At 37.3% G+C, this 20800-nt stretch overlaps 1 protein-coding gene across 1 annotated transcript in view; it reads right to left on the bottom strand.

Moving 5' to 3' along the window:
* Positions 1–2390: 2390 nt before the first annotated feature.
* LOC139711983 (mitochondrial sodium/calcium exchanger protein-like) overlaps positions 2391–20800 on the bottom strand; it is a 42217-nt gene continuing 23807 nt past the window's right edge. The window contains exons 7-16 of the mRNA XM_071623827.1: positions 18889–19074; positions 12001–12136; positions 9951–10068; positions 8622–8754; positions 7037–7158; positions 6196–6273; positions 4929–5004; positions 4125–4205; positions 3442–3506; positions 2391–2667 (exon numbers count right to left, since the gene is read on the bottom strand). Of these exons, the coding sequence (XP_071479928.1) occupies positions 2482–2667; positions 3442–3506; positions 4125–4205; positions 4929–5004; positions 6196–6273; positions 7037–7158; positions 8622–8754; positions 9951–10068; positions 12001–12136; positions 18889–19074 (1181 nt within the window). The 3' untranslated portion in view covers positions 2391–2481. The remainder of the gene's footprint in view (positions 2668–3441; positions 3507–4124; positions 4206–4928; positions 5005–6195; positions 6274–7036; positions 7159–8621; positions 8755–9950; positions 10069–12000; positions 12137–18888; positions 19075–20800) is intronic.

Raw genomic sequence — 20800 nt, 5'->3', positions numbered from 1 at the left:
AAACACAAAAAAAAAATTCATTCTATTCAACTGAACATGAAAAACTGCTTGCACAAAAAAAAAAAAAAATGTTTGCTTATATAGTATTAGCCCATTGAAAACAGTGACTAATTGCACTTGGAGATTCACAAGAGAAACAAAGTCAGCTACTACATCTCATGAGCGAACATACCATGGTAATAAAGATGAAAGACATAAAACCTAGAGACACAGTTCATTATCTTTGGTCTACAATTGTCACCATGTAAATATAATCATTTATATCATATGTTGCAAAAATTTCTACACCTAGCACTCTGTTATATCTGTGGTGATTTCTCTCTTCTGAGCTTTACATCATGATATAAGCACTCGGAGAAGAGTTTTTCAGAGCTTTAAATTCAAAGATGAGAGAAAAACAGTCATTGCAAAGTTTTAGTAATATAAGATACATTTTTAAGAGTTGTGACCATCAAGGGGTCAAAAAAAAATTAACCTCGCATTCCATTGATAACCTTTAATTGCTGTTAGATTACAGGATATTTGCTTTGTTTTGTATTTGTTATGCAAACTGATACAAGTATAATCATTTGTAGAAAGAAAAACACACACACAAAAAGAAAACCTCTGACCAGAAAAAGACAATTAGGATAAAGCACACTTCTCTTCCTTCAAGATAGAAGGGATTAATTCTTCCATATTGTTTCAGAAGCTTTTGTCTCTATGCCTAGAGTTTGGTATTAGTGCTTTGCAAGCAATGCCATGGTCACATTACAATTATGATTATTTGAGAAACACATGTCTATGTTGTCATGTTGCCTAGTAACATTCTAACCAGGGAGGTGATGGAGAAAGAGATAAAACTTCTGCCCCCTTTAAAGTCATGCTTGCCAACACCAAGAAGTTATGCGCTTAACTACAAGTGCTACCCATGTGCTTTGACAAAAGAGAACATCAGTTATTAGGACGAGCACTCTCACATCACAAAAAATTTCATTGCAGCTAGAGCGGTGTCGAGAATGATTTCAAAGCATAGAGGAATGTTAGACATTTCATTGTAATGCTTTAAACCCAAACATGATTGAATGAATTACAAAGAGTTAGCACTCCATCTACCTGTAACACCTCCCTGTTCTAGATGTAAATTGAAAATTAATTGTAGTTTGTTAGATTTTCTTACAAGAGCCACACACAAGGCACTTTGATCTTTGTACTTTTATTCAAACGTTATTTTTCAAAGGGTGAAAATTTTAGCTTATCTGACTTTGTGTGCACTTACAATTACCATAAGACTGCAACAGATAACTCCCCACATGAAAACATACTTACGAAATAACATTAACTTGCAACATAATACAATTAGATAAATTTGCAGTCAAATTGCACAATAGAACATTGACAAATTGCTTCTAAGCAGAAACTGAATGGTCCAATCACACATGAAAAAATAGATGTTTACATCACGTCAATGGGCGAAGTTTTAAACAAGGCAGACATTACGAAAATATAACACTATTTGTCTCTCAATATTACAAAATCTCTATGATACACGTCTAAATGCTATAGTACTTGCATTGTGAGATGGAAGGCACATTGCACATATCACCTACCATGACCTAATCAAGTCATATCTAATGCTTTGAGGAGCAGGCTGTGAAACACACCTCAGTTCCACGCAAATCAACATACATGTAAATTGACTCATAGTCTCCCTTCATCTGTACATCAACTTTGGTCAGTACAGAATTTTGGTCTGCAGATGGGATTGCATCAACAAACATGCAAGAAATAAATATTTGATAATAAAACCACCTGGTTTTGAGCTGCGCATTCATTTTGCCCTTACCATCCCTGGCATTTACACATTATTTTTGCAGTCACATCGAAAGAGATTTCTCAAGATGCATTTAAGTGAAAAGAATTTCAGTAAAATCGTCAAGCTCACTTGAATACAGATGCTAGAAAGTGGATCATACTCTCAGCATGTGACAAAAGGCCTATCAATCAAATCATCTATATGTATACCTCCACATATATAATACCACTAATAATTCTGAAACACGAAACATAAATCTCTGAATTGGCATAGAAACATTGGCTATGTAATAGACTACAGTGTACTTAAAGAAAAATTCATCTCATTGTTCTTGTTGACTTTAGAGAATAGATTGACATTGAAAAGACAGACAAGTACAAAAGTTTTAATTGGAATCATGCTTTAAAAAAAAGGCAAATTTCTGAAAATTATCATCTCACCCCTTTGCAATCAACAAAGAGATTGGTCATGATCGTGTTATGCAAGATAGTGGTGATGTCATCACCCGCTAAGTCTTGCACTGACCTGTGTGAATCAACTTGACTGACGACTGTAAAGGAATATTCAGTGCTTGTTTGAATCTCTCTCTCAAAATCACCATGAATACTGATTAGAATTTACCCCAGGGTCAAGCACCCTTTTGTGGCCTTGTCAACAATCGCACTGGAATCATTCTGGTCAGCTGGTTAAAGCTTTATCACGCCGCGTAGTACTAAGCTCGCCACGATGAGGACGACAGCGTAAAGGGCATAGAGGTAGACCCCGTAGAACCGGTTGGCCCGAAACCGCATCGCCACCATGAGGATCATGGAGGAGAGGAGACTGACGGCCAGTCCTGCGGCCAGCACGTACTGGACGTCGTTGGTCACCAGCTGTAGCCATGGCAGAGGGTTCGGGTTGGAGGATTAACAACAAATCAGTGACCACAAACTTACTATACACAAGTACATGATACAGGCAAGTAATATAACCAATACAAAGAATGATTTCCTTTTTGCAAAAAAATGAATAAATAAATAAAAAACATTTCACAACTTTGCTTTTCCTTTATTGCAATTTGAAAGAAGACTTTGTAAAGCAAGTGAGTAAGCAAGATGAGAACTGGGCCCTGTTGCAAAAAGAGATGCAATCAAAAATAAGTCAGAAAATCAAACATAAGTCAGGTATCAGCCCATCAGAATTGAGTATTCAGGGACTTATGTTTGATTTTCTGACCTATGTTTGATCTCAACTGTCATGCAATAGGGCCCTGACGTAAGATAAATTTTGACATTTTGACAGAATAAAATATTGCATCAGCTCCAAGTACATTTGCTAGATTGGAGAGAGCAAGAGAAAGCCATGCAACTGTAAGTATTTCTCTCCATTGTATGGGTCTAAAGATAAAATAATATTTGATTTGATTAAATGATATATGCAATTCCTAGGAGGTAAAAATATATCACGCAACAAACTTGAAGTGCCGAGTAGTTTTATCAACTGCATCGGATTCTATACTTCTGAAACTATTATTTTAGAGATTTAAACTTCTTGAGGGTCTACCGAACTTCTACTGTTGTGTTTGAAATAAAAGATATTGCACAATATGACTTGTACAGATAAACTTAGGAAGAACAAAAGCCATACTTCCTTACAGAATCACTCACCGTAAATGAACCGTTATCTCGGATAGTGGTGATAGTACATGATATACCGATGCCCAACAACATGTCTGACACACGGACGGTTAAGGGCAAATGAGAACTGTACACAAGAAATGTCTCAAAAAGATTCCAAGAAAATAAAACTCTATACAGGATATTTGCAGCAGAGGCTGATTAGCTTGCTTGAGTCAAAACCTGGCACAAATGAAGGTATGCAAAACGGAGTCCATTGAGAGAGATATATCTATATAGACAAATTTTGTATTGACTTGTTTTTCATCACAACTGATTGACAAATTGCTTTTCATCAACATAAATACACACCAATTATTCTGTGTTTTTGCTGCAGCCATGATAACAAATTGTGGACATACAAATTTGGGTTGGATTTGATCAAATGAACTCTTGATTGCTAGACAGGTGTCATTGTGATTATGCGTATATGTATTTCACTTGTGTACAAAATTTCCGCAAGGTGTTAATGTTGTAATTCATGATTACTATAATCATGTACTGCATCATTTCTTGCAAATGGCCTTGACTGTGATTCATGCTTCTTATGATTAAAACAGTAAATCTAAAACACATATTTTGATACACACACAAACACACATACACACATAAACAGATCCAAGAATCCACGAATATTAAGGGGGCGATACAACCATGTGAAGGTGAAAGGATACTGAACATTGGTCCTCCAAAACAGGCTGACATTCCCATGGTGGGGAATCCCTGTTTGGCCATAGTGATGTCTGCTATCAGATCTACTCAGGAGAAACAACAGGGGAATACATCAAACATTTAGAACTCCATTTTCCAGATATTTTGCAACGAGTTTTCATGCTTTGTTGATTTCACTCGACATCCTACAATATCCCAAACAATCAACCTTAAAAAAAAATATGCCTCACACAAGAGAAATACAATGCATAATATTTCAAAGGTGGGAAATTGCTCATATTTCTCTAGAAAGAGCAATATTAGCTCACTCTTTCACTGTGGTCTCTGATAATAATTTGCACCGCTTGCAAAGTAATCTTACAAGTCATGATTAGTATGATATCAGCTCGCAAAATATATGGCATAAGTGGTACTTGAGTAGAGCAAAATTCCCCCCCCCCCCACCCCGAGACTGAGTAAATATGAAAAGATGTGTTTTCCCGTAGCTCTGATCTCCCCAAGTAAGATCAATGTCTAAACTGCCCTATGAAAGACTCCATTGAAAACCTCCATTGAAAAAACAGGAACCAGTCTGGGAAATGAACCCATGATCTACTGCTATGTCTTGTATACATCAAAATGATTCACTACAAAATGACACTGGAAACTATTCAGTATCAAAACTTTGAACTTTTCAACACAAATCTTTTCAGCCATGTCTGTGCCTTTGTAACCTTTTCAATAAATGCAAGTTTGAAAGAAAGAATATCTGCAGTTGCAAGGTGATTTGAATAAAAAACTACTGTTCACAGACAGTTTATTCTCACCTCCTATGCTGTTACCCCATGCCAGCACAGTCAATCCAAGAACAGCATCATCTATATTGAACTCGATTCCAAACATCTGTGCAGCAGAATGAAAAACCAGACATTTACATTAGAAAATGCAGTTCAGACACATTCAATCTAGTAACGACAGGTCTCACCTCAAAATGCCTCCTTCCCTTTAAAACTGACATTGACAGATGCCTTGTACAAACCTAGACCTACTGTAAAAGCTGAAGTGCTAGTTGCTTGCATATGAGCAGACAATTAATATCAATTAATCTAGACAAGAGTGCTTCAGCTATTGCTCTTGCCAATAGCATATTGATGCTTGCATCGTGGCTTAACCAATCAACTATGACATATAGGGAAGTATAATGTATTCAACTGTGCTTTATGTACTGTGGTTGCCAAATATGAAGTGTGGCCATAAGGTAGAGAATAATCACACAAAAGTAAGTCCAACTTTAACAACACAAATGGCAGGCAAAGCAGTGACACTGGTACACCAGCAGGAATCAGATCCTTGCCTCCAACTTGTTCAAGGTGAAGTTACCCCACAGGAAACTGTTTAAAATGGGTTTGGTAAAGTCAAAACAATAGCAAAAAATTTCATTATCACCACAAGCAGAATTACTATTCAACTTTGCAGCTCGTTCTTATCGCTGAATGACAGGCAAAAAAAAAAAAAAAAGAAAAGAAAAGAAGAACTGTGGATATATCTTTTGCTCCAATCAAACAAACACAATATTTGATGTTAGAGGTGCACTAATGAACATATGATTATTTGCAGTGCTGCCGACATTCATGTATCAAACTCAGGGAGGTTCCAAAGGGCTATCAGGAAGATATACAGTGACATGACATTTTGCTCCTGCGACTTTTGTTCCAATCTTATTTTCTCCAAGGACTATAGGGTTAGGGTTAGGGTTGTGTTAGGGTTTTAGGTTTAGTTTGATGTGAGGATTAAGATTATGGTTAGGGTTATGTTTGTGGGTACAATTTATGTTTGGCTTAGCAGGCAGATATTTCATGGGAGCAGTTGTTGCAGGAGCAAATGTCATGGAAGCAGAAGTTATATGTGTTACACTAATCTCAATGGGCAAAATGATTAGTAAATCAAGAAGGCTTTCACATTCTCTTGTCTGGACATGAAGATTATAAATATCCAAGCATTCAGGGAAGCTTCCACAGAATCAGGCAGACTTTGCAGCTTAGTTACTTGTACTTCTTCTTACTATAATGACAGCTGGTATGAAGGAAATCTCACCTGTAAGATGTTCACGATTTCATTGGCCAAGGAGTAGATCCACAAGACTGCCACCACAAAACCAATGTAGGAGAATGCCTGGTAGAAAAGAATATGGTGCAGGAAAGAGAAACAGTAGGTGGTGATGCATTCCACTTGAAACTATATAAAGATGATAATTCTAAACAAAAATGCCGATAAGAACAAATCGAGATCTTATCCCCCTAGCAATGATAACTGCCAAGTTTGGTGAAAATCTGTCACGAGGTTTTCAACAAGATGAAAATGTACTATTTAGACCCCACTTTGGGCTCTTCCCCTAGGCACTGTGGGGGCCACCCCTGGATCTGCCATGAACAAACTTGAAAGTACAGTCATCAATGTACTAACTCATAGTATAGACTTAGCTTTATCACTTCTGGTTCTAGAGAAGATTGTTAAAGATATCTTCTTTTTTTTTTGGGGGGGGGGGCACAATGCCCATTTGAACAAATTGAGATCCTACATTGTATCACCATAGTGATGCTTCCTGCCAAGTCTGGTGAAAATCTGTCATGAGGTTTTTAAGAAGATGAAAAATGTAAAAAGTTTACGCACAATGGACGACACACATCACACGATTGATGATGCACTAATCACGATGGATGCCGGATGAAGAGTGATCACAATAGCTCACTTGAGCCTTTGGCTCAGGTGAGCTGATACAGCTACTGCAGAGAGCCAGAATGGCACATGTACAGGTTGCTTGCTTGTTGCTATGGCAACATCAGTGACTGGAAATTGTCAGTATTTGTCAGTCTCTTAAATGAAATGTGAATCAAATAAAAAAAAAAGAAGAAAAAAAACCCTTCATGGTGCTTACAGAGTGATAGACTGGGTGTTTCTCTGGCTTGGAAGTGAAGAATACAAGAGCAGCCAGTAGGACGGAGATCGCAAGGACCAGATGCCAGACGAGGAAACCACCTGTGATTGACTTTGTTAATCCTAGGCAAACAGGAAGTACAATGACCCAAGGGAATAGGGGAGAGTTAGGTACAAACCTGCATATTAACCCATTCCATACTAAATTCTGAAATCCTCATAGACAAAATACAGAAGCCACCAGGTTCCCGTATGAAACGGGTTAACTGTAGTAAGGGTGGAAGCAAACTAGGGTTTATCTTGACATGAATGTGAAAAAAAATATATATAGAGGGGGAAAAAAAAGAGGTGGGGCAGGGGGGGGGGGGTTGCAAATCAAATTGACACAAAATAAGGGAAAGAGGACAGTAACCAATACTGCAAAAGTGCATATTTTTGTGTGAGTAATTTTTCACGCTCAGCAAAGGTAAGATGAATTTCACATGTTTTTAATATCACAGAATCAGGACATTAATTACTTGTAACATGTGGTATGCAAAGATATTTGCGTGCCTTTATTTTCCCGCTAGCTTCTGGTTGCATGAAATGAGCAAAAATGTCCACTTTTACAGTAATTGAAGGTTTGAAAGTAATGCTAGCATTTGTTCATATGAATGCACATGATATTAGTGATATACGTACAAGAACATGTGCAAGTTAAAAATACACATTATGTTACCACGAGTCTCCAATACATAGATAAATGAGTAAATCAGGAAATGACTACATGTCTATAAATAGACTGAAATAGATAGATAGATAGATAGATAGATAGATAGATAGATAGATAGATAGATAGATAGATGGACAGTCAGACAGATAAATACATTATATGCAGTGTGCAGTAGATGCCATAAAGGGTTATGAGCTGCTGTGTATCAGTTAAAGGGAAAACTTAACATTTCAGATTCATTTATAACAGAAAAGCCATCACACAAAAAAAAACCCTTCAAAGCTCAAAAGATATATTCAGGTCAGGTCTTATCATGATATGTGGCAACACAATCTTTAAAATTGGCACTTTTTTATTTTTTATAACATACAGCACAATAAATCCAACCCATTCCCTCCAATCTATCCATGATGTAGGAAAGGCAGTGAAATTGAGAGTTGCCAATTTGAATGACATCGAAAGTACATCAGAAACAACTTTAACAATTTTTAAAGAGGAAACAAGCAGACTGCCATAAAACATGCCAGAAATCAAGAATTCTAAAATATTGAGATGACCAAAAGAGAAGATGAAAACATGTGTTCCAGCCCTAAATCCACTGAAAAAAACAAAACAAAAACAATCTGAATGACAATATATCAGAAGTACCTTTAACACTTGTGAACAAAATATGAAAACAACTTTGAAAATTTAAATGAATGAAAAGAAAATTGGTAAAAATGCCAATCATACCTGAATCAGTAGAAGCATAGAAAGAGAATGCTGGATATAATTAGTTGTGTCATGAAGTCTACATAATATCTATTTTGGATAAATACACTGATGACTGGTGCTAGCAAAAAGGGATGCTCTGCTATGTTCACCATCCACTCACCTTTTGTGACAAACGTACAAAAAGCTGGAGCAAGCAGTAGGTTGAGAACGTTGAGCAATCTATTCCAGTGATTTTTGGGCTCGTTGTAGTCAACGACAGGGATGGTTATTGTCAGTAGAAATATCAGTGGGCTCTGGCAAAAAGAACAAACAAAAATATCTAAAACTTTACAAACACACTCAGTAGCATATAACCACTCTCTTTTAGCAATTAACCCATTGAGGATGAGGCCTGAGTATACTCGGGAAAGTGTCTACGGGGAAATGTGTGTTGTAGCAAAATCAGCCCAGCCTCAGTGGGCTAATGCATGATACAGAAAGACACATTTTAATCTGTAATAGGGATTTGAAAAGAAAAAATCAGCCGAAAAGGCAAGAGAAGTCCTGATGTCTTGTGATGTGAGATGATGACAGTACCCATCCTATTACAGATATGTCTTACTCTCTTGATAGCATCTACGCAGAAAAGTACACACTGGACTGCAAATCAAAAGGATGCCCAGTATTATACACAGTCAGTGTTGCTGGAACCCTTTTGATACTCAATTACTTTCCCCATTAAAGCAATTACTGCATGCTCTTAAATTTTCATAGTGGTTTCATTTTTGCTAATTTTGTTAACAGGCTCTCGATCTTAACCCGTTGAGGACGAGCCCCAAGTATACTCGGGCAAGGGTCTATGGGAAATTCGTGTTATAACAAAATCAGCCCGTCCTCAACAGGTTAAAGATAATGCATGGAAACAAAGACAAAAGTAAAAAACAACAACAAACAAACACAATTTGCCCAAAGTGCACGGTCCCAGGTCAGCACACTAGCACTGCAATATATTGTGACTAGCAATTCCTTGAAATTTAGTACTTTTTGTCCAGAGAGATTTGATCTTATTTCAAGCAATGTTGCCAAAAAAACCCGGTTTGTTTGAGAAGTCCACTTTCTGCTGAATGTTTTTGTTATCTTTCTTTGCAACTGTCACAATGTCAAGACCTAAAAGCGCAAAAGTAACAACTTGTAAAAAATATCCAATTAACTGTCATTTACAAAAATATCTGTGTGCAAAAATAACAGCATGTACAGTATTTCATTCATGTGTTAATCCACTTGTTAAGACTCTAGAACTGCACATAAAAGTTCACATAAAAGTTACCGAATCATACTTGAGAAATGTAATATGTAATATCTGTAAGCATAGAGCTTTGACTCAAGTTGTTGTTGCTGTTTTTTTCTCTACAGATAAATAGCTGAATTGTTTTTGTCTTCTTTAAATCTCTCATTTGATAAGGCTTTGCAGGAGTTTCCAGCATAATTCACGCAAGCTTATTAAACTTACCTTTATAATTTCCCACACTTTTGAGTACCACTTCTTCTCTGACCATCCCTTGATATCAACAGGACATATTCCAATGAAAAATTCCTTCATCTGGCTTGCTCTTGTTTCTCCATTCTCCCTACCCAGCAGAGGAGCATCTTTAAAAAAGAAAGAAAGAAACAAACAAACAAACAAACAAACAAATCACACATTGCAGTATTGACAAAGACAATGTATGACAATAAACAACAATGAAAACAGGATAAATTGTTGACACTCTAATACTTGGCATGTTTGACATGTTAAAATATTGGGCAAGGGAATCATAATATCAATATTCAGTAAACCTTTCATCCACAGATAGAGCTGGGGAAAGTGGTATTGCTACACAAATTAACTGCCACCCAATCACAAATTACACTCCTGAAATCTATGTTCAGTGTACGCTCCCCTTTTGTTGCCATTGCTGTTTTTGTTCATTTACTGTTCATAACCATATCACATAATCATCATGATAAATATCATTTTTCATTTCTCCAGAAGACATCACATACTTTTGGAAGAGAACCAGAAATTTACAACCATCACATATTCTGATGGTGATTTTTGTCTAGAGAAACAATCAAAATATCTTACGTCCATAAATTCAACAAGGTGATGTCACAGCCAAATCTGGACTGAATTTCCTTTTCTTACATGATATAATAACAAAACAAACTTTATCCTTTACATATTGTTCTACATTTACAGCACTAACTCTCTCTATAATGGCTTGTAAAGTTGAGGAGACTCTAATTGCTTGATACTTGATGTAATAATCCCTTGTGGTAGCTCTTATGTGAATCTATACTGGGATGATGAACTTAGGCTGTGCGCCATAAGAAGATGCCATTTCGTGCAGTAATGTAAAACAGTCTCACAAATCATACAGTGCTGAAGTGATAATAGCTCGATGCCTACAGAAAGAAAAATAGACTTTCATAAACAGCCCCCTCTCTCTCTATGTTTGTAAATATTACATATATATATTAATATATATGTATATATATATATATATATATATATATATATATATATATATATATATCTATATCTTTCATATCAAGATTTGAACAAACTTTTTGTTTGTTTGATTTTTATCTCCCTGACAAATCTGATACGAACATACTGTGGATTCTAAAGAGCCCAAATTTGCTAATTTTCTTCTACCAAACGGAGCAAAGCTGCCCAAAATGTGCTATGTTTTAGCTCCAGAAAAGTACTATCATAAACTGCAGGACTACCAAAAAACCAAGCAAGTCCTTGATTTAACATGATTCTCCATGAATGACATCTTGAGTCATCATCACTGTTGTTTCTAACAGACAATACAATTTATGAAGTTCTTCCGTCGAGATGTTTTCATTGCAACTGATTGACAAATTTACGTCGATGTAGGGCAATTTGTCAATCAGTTGCAAAGACAATACAATGTAGTTAACAAAAAGAGAGAACAATAATAATAATAATAATAATAATAATAATAATAATAATAATAATAAGGTCTTATTTACCCAGGGTAGCCTCTTCAGTGTTGCCACTGCTCTACCAGAGGGCCCTGCTATTATTATTACCCTAGCGTTGCCAGGTACCCATTTATACACCTGGGTCGAGAGGGACATTGTGGGTAAAAACACCTTGTCCAAGGATGTAAGCACTGGGCGGGAATTACAGGAGAACATAAATTGACAAATCAACAATACGCACACTGGTATCCTACAAGTGAAAACAGATAAACATGCAAACAAATACTGACTAGGTATGAGAACAAATTGTGACCCGCTACAACAAAAGGATCCTAAAGTCGCTGACGGGTGAGCCAAGAAAATCGAGTTTGTGTCAGATCACCAAAATCTGTCAAAACGTTCGGATTTCTGTTTTTAACATAATTTTGTAGTCTAATGTATCTTCTATCATCTGCCGAAATTTCGAAGCTAAATGATCAAAGGAAAGGCCTGAAAATAGCATTTTTCTGGGCCATGCTTGGCTCGCCCGTCAGCGACTTTAGGATCCTTTTATTGTAGCGGGTCACAATTTATCTTCTTGGTTACCTTCACCCTCATCATCTGACTGTGCATTGAGAGGGCGTGGTGTTATACTGCGCGCAATGTTTCCGTCCACACCAAGCATGCTGGCCACTGCGAGTCGCTCGGTAACTGTCAGGTTGCCTAGGTAACAGAGACACATAGATAACTTAAAGGCCCTGTTTACCTGTAAGAGCAGTGATTTGAAAAATTTTCAAGATATCTTTTGATGCATATGTGTAGGTCAGTTGTATCACAAAACATCCTACCATATCAAATTTTTGCATTAAAACCTAAAATATAACGAGATATTACTATTTTTTGCATTAATCCGTAACTGAAACTGTCATCTGGAAACATTTCTATTATAACCGTTGTTCACATTTTGCATATCTAACAACACTTAACATCGATTATACTGGTTCAAATTCTTATATTCTTTTGGGTTTTTTTTTTCTAAACCTAACTTACATTTTAGAACTGATGTGTATTTTGAAGCACTAATGCTGGGTTTTTATTTCATCTGCAAATGATAAAATTATGCCTTTAAGGGTCAATTCATGGTAACTTGCATCACCTCAGATATATATCTACAGTACATTTTGAAATAATGATGCCACACATACAGTGAAAAACAGGAACATAAGTGTTCCCTTCATTGCTGTAAGTGTTATTTTTAATGAGTTCAACATATGAACAGGGGTGTATGTATATCTCTGGCTGTGTGAATATTATATTCTTCTCATGTGTTATCTCACCAACAAGGGACACTTCTAAAATGTCATTACTGCTTTTCCCCTGAAACTCTCTCAGTCTTGATGTGCTTGAAATCCAACTCAAATCAAAGCCAGAGAGATTAACAGCCTAGATCTTCCATGGAGTTACCAATTAAAGTAAATGATGCACCAAATCACAAATACATTTGTCATCCAGTGCAAGTAAGATTTCATTCTGACATTCGACAATCATGCATGTATACAGAAATATACTTACAATGACAATCAAAAACAATTTTCAAAAAAAGAGGGAAATATATGTAATATATGTAATATATGTATACATAAAAAGAGTTCAGTATGATGAGATACCTAATGAGAAAGGAACTACACACGAGAAATGACTGAAAACTATGCAGTAAATCACTGCAACAAACACATAGTAATGCATGAATACGTTTCATAAAGCTGTTCGTAAAGTTACGAACAACTTACGAGCAACTGGTGATCAGTTCTATGTGCTATACTTACCAGAATTTCCATAATTCAGCACAAGAACTGATCACCAGTCGCTCATAAGTAATTCATAACTTTACGAACAGCTTTATGAAACACCCCCCTCGTAAGACAATAAATCATGTGCAAAAAGGTAATGACTTCTCTAGTGCCTACTATTCAAAATTTCAGCTCATATCAAAACAAGACATCATATCAAGCACTTTGGGATCTATGAAATCATAACTGCTAAGTGCTTGCAGTGTGCAAATAATATTGATTGATATTTATGGACATGCAAGCAGTGCAATTCTGATTGCATCTTGGTTTTATCAGTGCTTGCATGGATTATTCACAGTAATGGTCAGCATATCAAGATCACTGTGACTATCAAAATCATTATAAACTTTCATGGTAGAGTTTAACTAACCAGTGAAATGCATATATATCAGGTTTCACTGCATTTTTTGCAGCATACACTGCTTGATTTCTTTTCTTTTTTTGATAGATTTCTGCTCAAAGATACCATGTTGGAGCTTTTTGACTGCTCTTTCTCTTGGAGCATGTAAGCATGTGTTTATATACTAACCTCGTTCCTGCAGATGCGCCAACGTGCCATAGTCAACAGCGACCATGTCACTACCATGGCTGTTGATGCTAGGCACACGATGGGCAGAATTAATACTGGTGCCATGAAAATGGCTGGGCTCTAAGAGAGAATGGGATGGACATGGACAGACAGGAGTGGATGAAAGAAAATGAACTGAATGAAACACGACAAAGCTATGTATGCAGTGACTGCGCATTTGTGCTTTTTGTCCAAATACAAACCTTCACCACATCATCCTGATAAAGTCCCAAACATCAAAATCAAACAGGCAATAAAGGTTCTGTTTTGTTTTTGTTTTTGTTTTGTCTTGTTTTTTGTTTTTTGCACAACAAGAATTCTATACGTATGTTTTATGCACTCAAAAGTGGAAAACTTGATGACTCAACTGTCATGTCCAAAGTTCCACAGCAATGTTTGAAATTTCATGCTCTTTCATTTCTTATGAAGAATGTTGCCACGGTGGTTGAATGGGTCTATCATGTTTAAATTCCTTAATTTAACAGTATCTCAAATTCAAAACTGATTATCTCTTCTTTTTTTTTGAATCATATTTATCTGTATTTATCACATTACTTTGCAGTGGATTTAGAGAATTTAATTGTTAGAAAGTTATGTGCCATAAGAATGTAGTACAATAAGCAATTCTACAAAATTGCTGGGCAACTTTGCCAGGTTTGTGCAGTGACAGTTCATAATTGCATTCATATCGGCGAGGACATAGCTGAAAAGGAGATGAATAAACTGTAGGCTTTTATCAACTGAGAGCTGTCTGCACCTGCTTAGAGAAATCACATGCAAACAATCATGGTGATGGCAGGTGAATATTTTTATGTGGATCCTTTTTAACCAAAACTAGATGAAAGCTCATGCTTAAAGGGATCGTATAGTTTCGGTTGAGACCTAATTTCAGGTTTCTAACATTTTTTTTGCTGAGATAATGAGAAACCTCTTATGAAATATAAAAGAGCCTGTAATTCTATGAGGAAATCAACGTTTATTTGATGAAAATTGGTTTTGAAATGGCTGAGATATCCAAAACAGAGCGATTCTAATAAGTGTGGGACCCACACTTTATTACGATCACTTTGTTTTACTTTGTTTTTGGATGTTTCAATCATTCGAAACCTGATTTTCATCAAATAAACTTTGAATTCCCTTAAAATGACATACTCTGTACTATTTCATAAGTGTTTTCTTGGTATCTCGCAAAAAATTAAAAGCCCAATTCTTATCTCCATCAATACTGTACCATCCCTTTAAACAAGATCATTATCAAATGTGTTTTCTACTTGCATGCATCAGAAATGAACTGCTACAGGATTACATGGTATAAACAAATGACACATGGTTCTGTTCTTTAACGTGTGTTCAAAACAAGAACCTGTCCCTTCTGGCATCCAATACATTTTCCCAATGAACTTTGTGGAAAACTGTTCTTCTGACACACATGTATGCATTGATTTTTCAGTAATCACTATGATGGGAAGTGAGAGTCCATCAGACTAAAGCATGGATAAATGAGAGCTGACAAGGTCATGTGACTAGTCACATGTTGAGTCATGTGATCTGCTTGTCATATTGTATCATTTCAACATGCAATGAGAGTGGATCATAAACACAGAGAATGATAAATGTTCTGGTCGTGAATGAGCATGCATGCAACTCAAGGATTTCTGCATACATTATAAACAAGATACTGGTCTCTTTATAATTACTACATAGTGACTGACTGAAAGACAGATAGATAGATAGATAGATAGATAGATAGATAGATAGATAGATAGATAGATAGATAGCTACTTGGGTACGTGTCACATTTTGCAAACATAATATCATGTGCATGTTCACATGATCAGAGTCTCCACATAAGTTTGCTACATGGTCATGGCAGGAGAATCTCCAGGCTTGGAGTTTGGAGTCTCTGACAATCGTACACTGCTGTGCATCATTTGTTGTAGTGTGATGAAGCTCCCCGACAACACATCGAAAAAAAATGACTCAAGAAAGTTTGGACATGGTTTCATAAATCATTACAAGTTCCCAGGTGGGCTTGAGGAGCTTACTCAGGCAGGTGGTGCTGCCCTGGACTGGATCCACAGCTTGGATATCAACCTACAAGGTAAGACCCCCCCCCCCCCCACCCACCCACCCCGTTGTATATTGCATCACACAAAAGAAGAAGAAGACAATCTAATAATGCTGACACAAGACCTTATCGGCATACATCTTTTTCTTGACGTGGCTACAACATGCTTTGAAATTTATCTTAAATCTCTTTTGTTACCGGTAGCGGAAAAAAAAAAAACACTGAACAAATTTCCTCAAGTTTCTTGGCCTCGTTTTCTATTTTTTACTAAAAGAGTTAATCTGTCCAGAACAGATGACTTCCAGCAGTTGTCTGGTGATGGTATATATCAAAGCAGCGCCTCCAAAAATTGTATATTATGTAAGATTTTCTCATATTTATTGCTCAAACTTTTAGTCCAACTGTCCTACAAAACTACAGAAGACTCTGCAGTCAGCTTGTTAAAGGGCAATTTGAAGTTCTGACGCAAAAATCCAACAGACTATCTTGCTCAAACTCACCATGACATATCTGTCAATTAGTGCCATCAAGCGTCCTTATGTCCTTTCAACTATCACTCAATGCACTGACTAATGTGAATATGCCATACACTTGAGTCACTTGTGGCTCCAGAGCCACCTGGAAGATCTGAGACAAAAATGATGGGAAGCTCTGAGTGATTGCTGCAAGGCAGGCGGTGAGCCACTGAATGATTGATTATATCTACATGAGTCTTACATAAATGTCACAGTCCAATGTCAGTGGTATTACAAATGAGCAATCATGATGAGAATGAATGAGAGAAAAATGTAGTTCACAGCAAAAATGGAAAGTAAAGTTGGCTAACAACAAAAATTGTCCCTCAAGTCCCAATCAACTTAAACTGTTAATAACATGTTCACATGTAGAGCCTCAATTTTTGAAACAAGGCAAGTGCCAAATTGTGTCTCGCCCATTCGCGTACAAGAAATTAATATTTTTCTAACTTCCAGAAGTTCATTGATCCACCTATGACCTTTGACCTTGTGGCGACCTTCAACTCCCCAAGGAACATTTACCATCCAAGTTTGGTCACAAATGGCCTAAGGGATCAAAAGTTATGCACCATAATTAAAATGCGCCATAAAAACTTAATGGGCCCTAAAGTTCATTGACCTCTGCCTGTAACCTTTGACCTTGTGATGACCTTCACCTCCCCAAGGGACATCTAACATCCAAGTTTGGTCACAAACGGACAAAAGGATCAAAAGTTATGAGCCACAATCGAAACGCGCCCTAAAAACTTAACATTGGGCCCTAAAAGTTCGTTGACCCCTGTCTGTGACCTTTGACCTTGTGATGACCTTCACCTCCCAAGGGACATCTACCATCCAAGTTTGGTCACAAACGGACAAAGGGATCAAAAGTTATGAGCTATAATCAAAACGTGCCATAAAAAACTAAACATTGAGCCCTAAAAGTTTGTTGACCTATGTCTGTGACCTTTGACCTTGTGGTAACCTTCAACTTCCCAAGGGACATCTACCATCTAAGTTTGGTCACAAACAGACAGATACATCAAAAGTTACAAGCCATCAAATGAAACGCGCCCTAAAAACTTAACATTGGGCCCTAAAGTTCATTGACCTCTGCCTGTAACATTTGACCTTGTGATGACCTTCACCTCCTCAAGGGACATCTACCATCCAAGTTTGGTCACAAACAGACAAAGGGATCAAAAGTTATGAGCCATAATCAAAACGCGCCATAAGAACTTAACATTGGGCCCTAAAAGTTTGTTGACCCCTGTCTGTGACCTTTGATCTTGTGGTGACCTTCAACTTCCCAAGGGACATCTACCGTCTAAGTTTGGTCACAAACAGACAGATACATCAAAAGTTACGAGCCATAAACGAAACAGGCCCTAAAAACTTAACATTGACCTTTGCCTGTGACCTTTGACCTTGAGATGCCCTTCATGTTTGGTAAAATGTGTAACTTTGTATAACCACTCTTCCCTCCAAGGTTCATTGAAATTGAAATCCTCAGTAGAAAGTTATTCAAGTTTTTGTAGTGTTACGGACAGACGACGGACGGACGGACGGACGACGGACGGAGGGACGGACGGACGACGGACGGACAGACGCCACAGGCGATCCCTTAGTCTCCCCACACCTCCGGTGGGCTCGACAAAAAAATCATGTATAGGAAGTAGCATTTCATTGCTGGTCAAGTCAAGTACAGTACTGTACATTTAACACTTAAAGGCATACAATCGTGGCGAGTGGTTTGTGCAGCACGGAGACGAACGCAACACCGCTGCCTCCCCCATTCTGTATCAAACGTAGTGACCCCGAATGAGAATAGCGCTGGCTCAATGGGTCAGCGAACAACACTCTAGACTACAAGAGCTCTGTGCTACAAATCTCCTAACCCAAAATGGCTGTCCGAGCGAGCCACGAGAGCTTCCGAATGGACGCACACTCTCAGTGCGCATGGGCATGAAGAGAGGCCAAAAGAGCCACACGTCTGCTGGCCTCTCTCCTCCAATCACCGCAGCTCGCGGTGACAATGTTTGTGTATGATGCGTACACACACACACACACACACACACACACACGTGTCTCAGTGGCAGCATTGTCCCACACGTTTATGGATATAGCACCGAGTCTGGCATTGCAAAATTGCATGCACAAACTTCGGTCGTTCGGAGTTTACATACCATAAGGGATGATGATCGTATGCCTTTAAGGAGAGAAAATAACAAAATCCTTAGTTGGTTCATGACACCCCATCCTACAAGCCTTAAAGTGAATGAGCTGATAGAAATACACTTTACTTTAAATGAGTTTACGTGGATTTTCTTCTCTGTGTTCTGCAAAAAAACAAACAAACAAACAATGTAATAAATTGAACTGAATTGAATTTGATGAATGTGCCCTACATAATTGGAATGAAAAAAAAAATGTGCATAGCTGAGTATATTCAAGATACAAGTGACTATTGTGAACCTACGTGTCTATACATGTACCTTGTAATAATGTGCTCGTTGAACCATCAACTCCCAGCACATCAGGAATGGGCGTGCTACTTATAGCTCTCGGTGACGCACCGTTGGTTGTAACCTCTTGGGGCTGCACCCTAAGCCTGTGTTTCTGGTAGATCTTTCGACCCACAAACACAACAACCACGTAGAGTCCGTAGAGAGCTATGTAGCCTGCAAAATAACACACATACAAACACACAAACACAAGAAAAAATGAAAGATGGCACGACAAGAGGGAACAACAATACAATGCCCTGAGAACAAATGCATAAAAACAAGACACAAGATTTTCAAATAGTGTAGTGTATGATTTTGCTTTGGCAGGGAATAAAAACATACTTGTAAACACCTAGTAGAAATTAAAGGAATGGTACAGTATTGGTGGAGATGAAAATTGGGCTTTTAAATTTTTGCGAGATACCAAGAAACCACTTATGAAATAGTACAGAGCATATCATTTTAAGGGAATTCAAAGTTTATTTGATGAAAATTGGGTTGGGAATGACTGAAACATCCAAAACAAAGTAAAACAAAGCGATCGTAATAAAGTGTGGGTCCCACACTTTATTAGAATTGCTCTTTTGTGGATATCTCAGCCATTTCAAAACCAATTTTCATCAAATAAACGTTGAATTCCTCATAGAATTACATGCTCTTTCATATTTCATAAGAGGTTTTTCATTATCTCACCAAAAAATTGTAGAAACCTGAAATTAGGTCTCAACCAGATCTATACAATCCCTTAAACTATTTGATCTAAAAGAAAAATGTGACTGGACTTTGCCACACTGGTAAATGGCATATGCATCTACCAGATACCGACAAGAAAAATGGCAGGCTGCAAATGGTTGCTATGATGATATTTTCTGTACATGTGAGGTTAACTGAGTGAGATCAACATGATAAAGTGTGATTTAATCTCTACCTCTTTGACTCAGTATGCACTGTTTGTTGCTCAAGACAACATTAAATGATGCTTAAACTTGAATAGAAGACCAAATCAGCTACAGCTGGTAGAGATTTTTATCAAGTTGGCAACACAGATCATATCAGGCATATCAGTTTAATATATAAAAACCCAAAATGGGCTAGGTCTTTCGATTTCAACATGTCTTGTTGTCCCCTTTTAAGAGGACACTTGTTGCAATGTTCACTAAAAATCAGTCTTTGTTGGAGATTTCTGTTGCAGTTCCAATGGTTTTGTGACAACTCTGCAGCATTTTACCCTGTTAGTATTTTGCCAATGCAAGGCCAGGTTCATGCAATATAAAATGCAGAAATTAAGGACAGTGCACACATGTTGATACCTGACTTGCATGGTAGGCAACACCATTGCAGTGTTAGTTCAGATATTAGGGTCCTAATCTAGACAAAAGCTTATGCGAGCTTTGCTGTTTACATTTGTTGGAAGCAAATTAGTTATGTATTCAAAGCCTTGGTGGTTTTGCAATGCATTATTTAGCATGATAGCATGCAAACTAATGGGTAATTTTGAGAACAGACTGCATGACTTACATTACTCCTACTCCTGATAATCATGGCCAAGAGTTTCCAATTCTGACTGAATCTAAACGAGCAGTGCTACTACCCTTACATGCACATATCAAGTCAAGATGGTCTGCATGTCTTTCATAAAACCACTAACCTACTGTTTGTACTTAATCACTATTTTGTATGCCACAGCATGTGCCAATGTAACCATGTGAATCTTAGAACTCAATATTCTCATTTGTGCTCCAACTCTGATGGAACTCCTACAATTTTTTTTTTTATTTGTTCATTCATTTTGCTTGGTTTCACTCTTTTCATTACAGGAGAAGGAAACCCAATCTAATGTTAATTGAGTGAATGCAGGACACATCAGTGAAAGTTTCAATCTCACTACTGGTCACAGTTT

The sequence above is a fragment of the Diadema antillarum genome, unplaced genomic scaffold, assembly GCF_040938485.1.
Source record: "Diadema antillarum isolate AM-2024a unplaced genomic scaffold, OU_Dant_1.0 seq00001741_RagTag, whole genome shotgun sequence".
In the NCBI taxonomy this organism is placed as follows: Eukaryota; Metazoa; Echinodermata; class Echinoidea; order Diadematoida; family Diadematidae; genus Diadema; species Diadema antillarum.
Note: the sequence above shows the minus strand (reverse complement) of the source record. Positions and strands in the feature narration are given on the sequence as shown.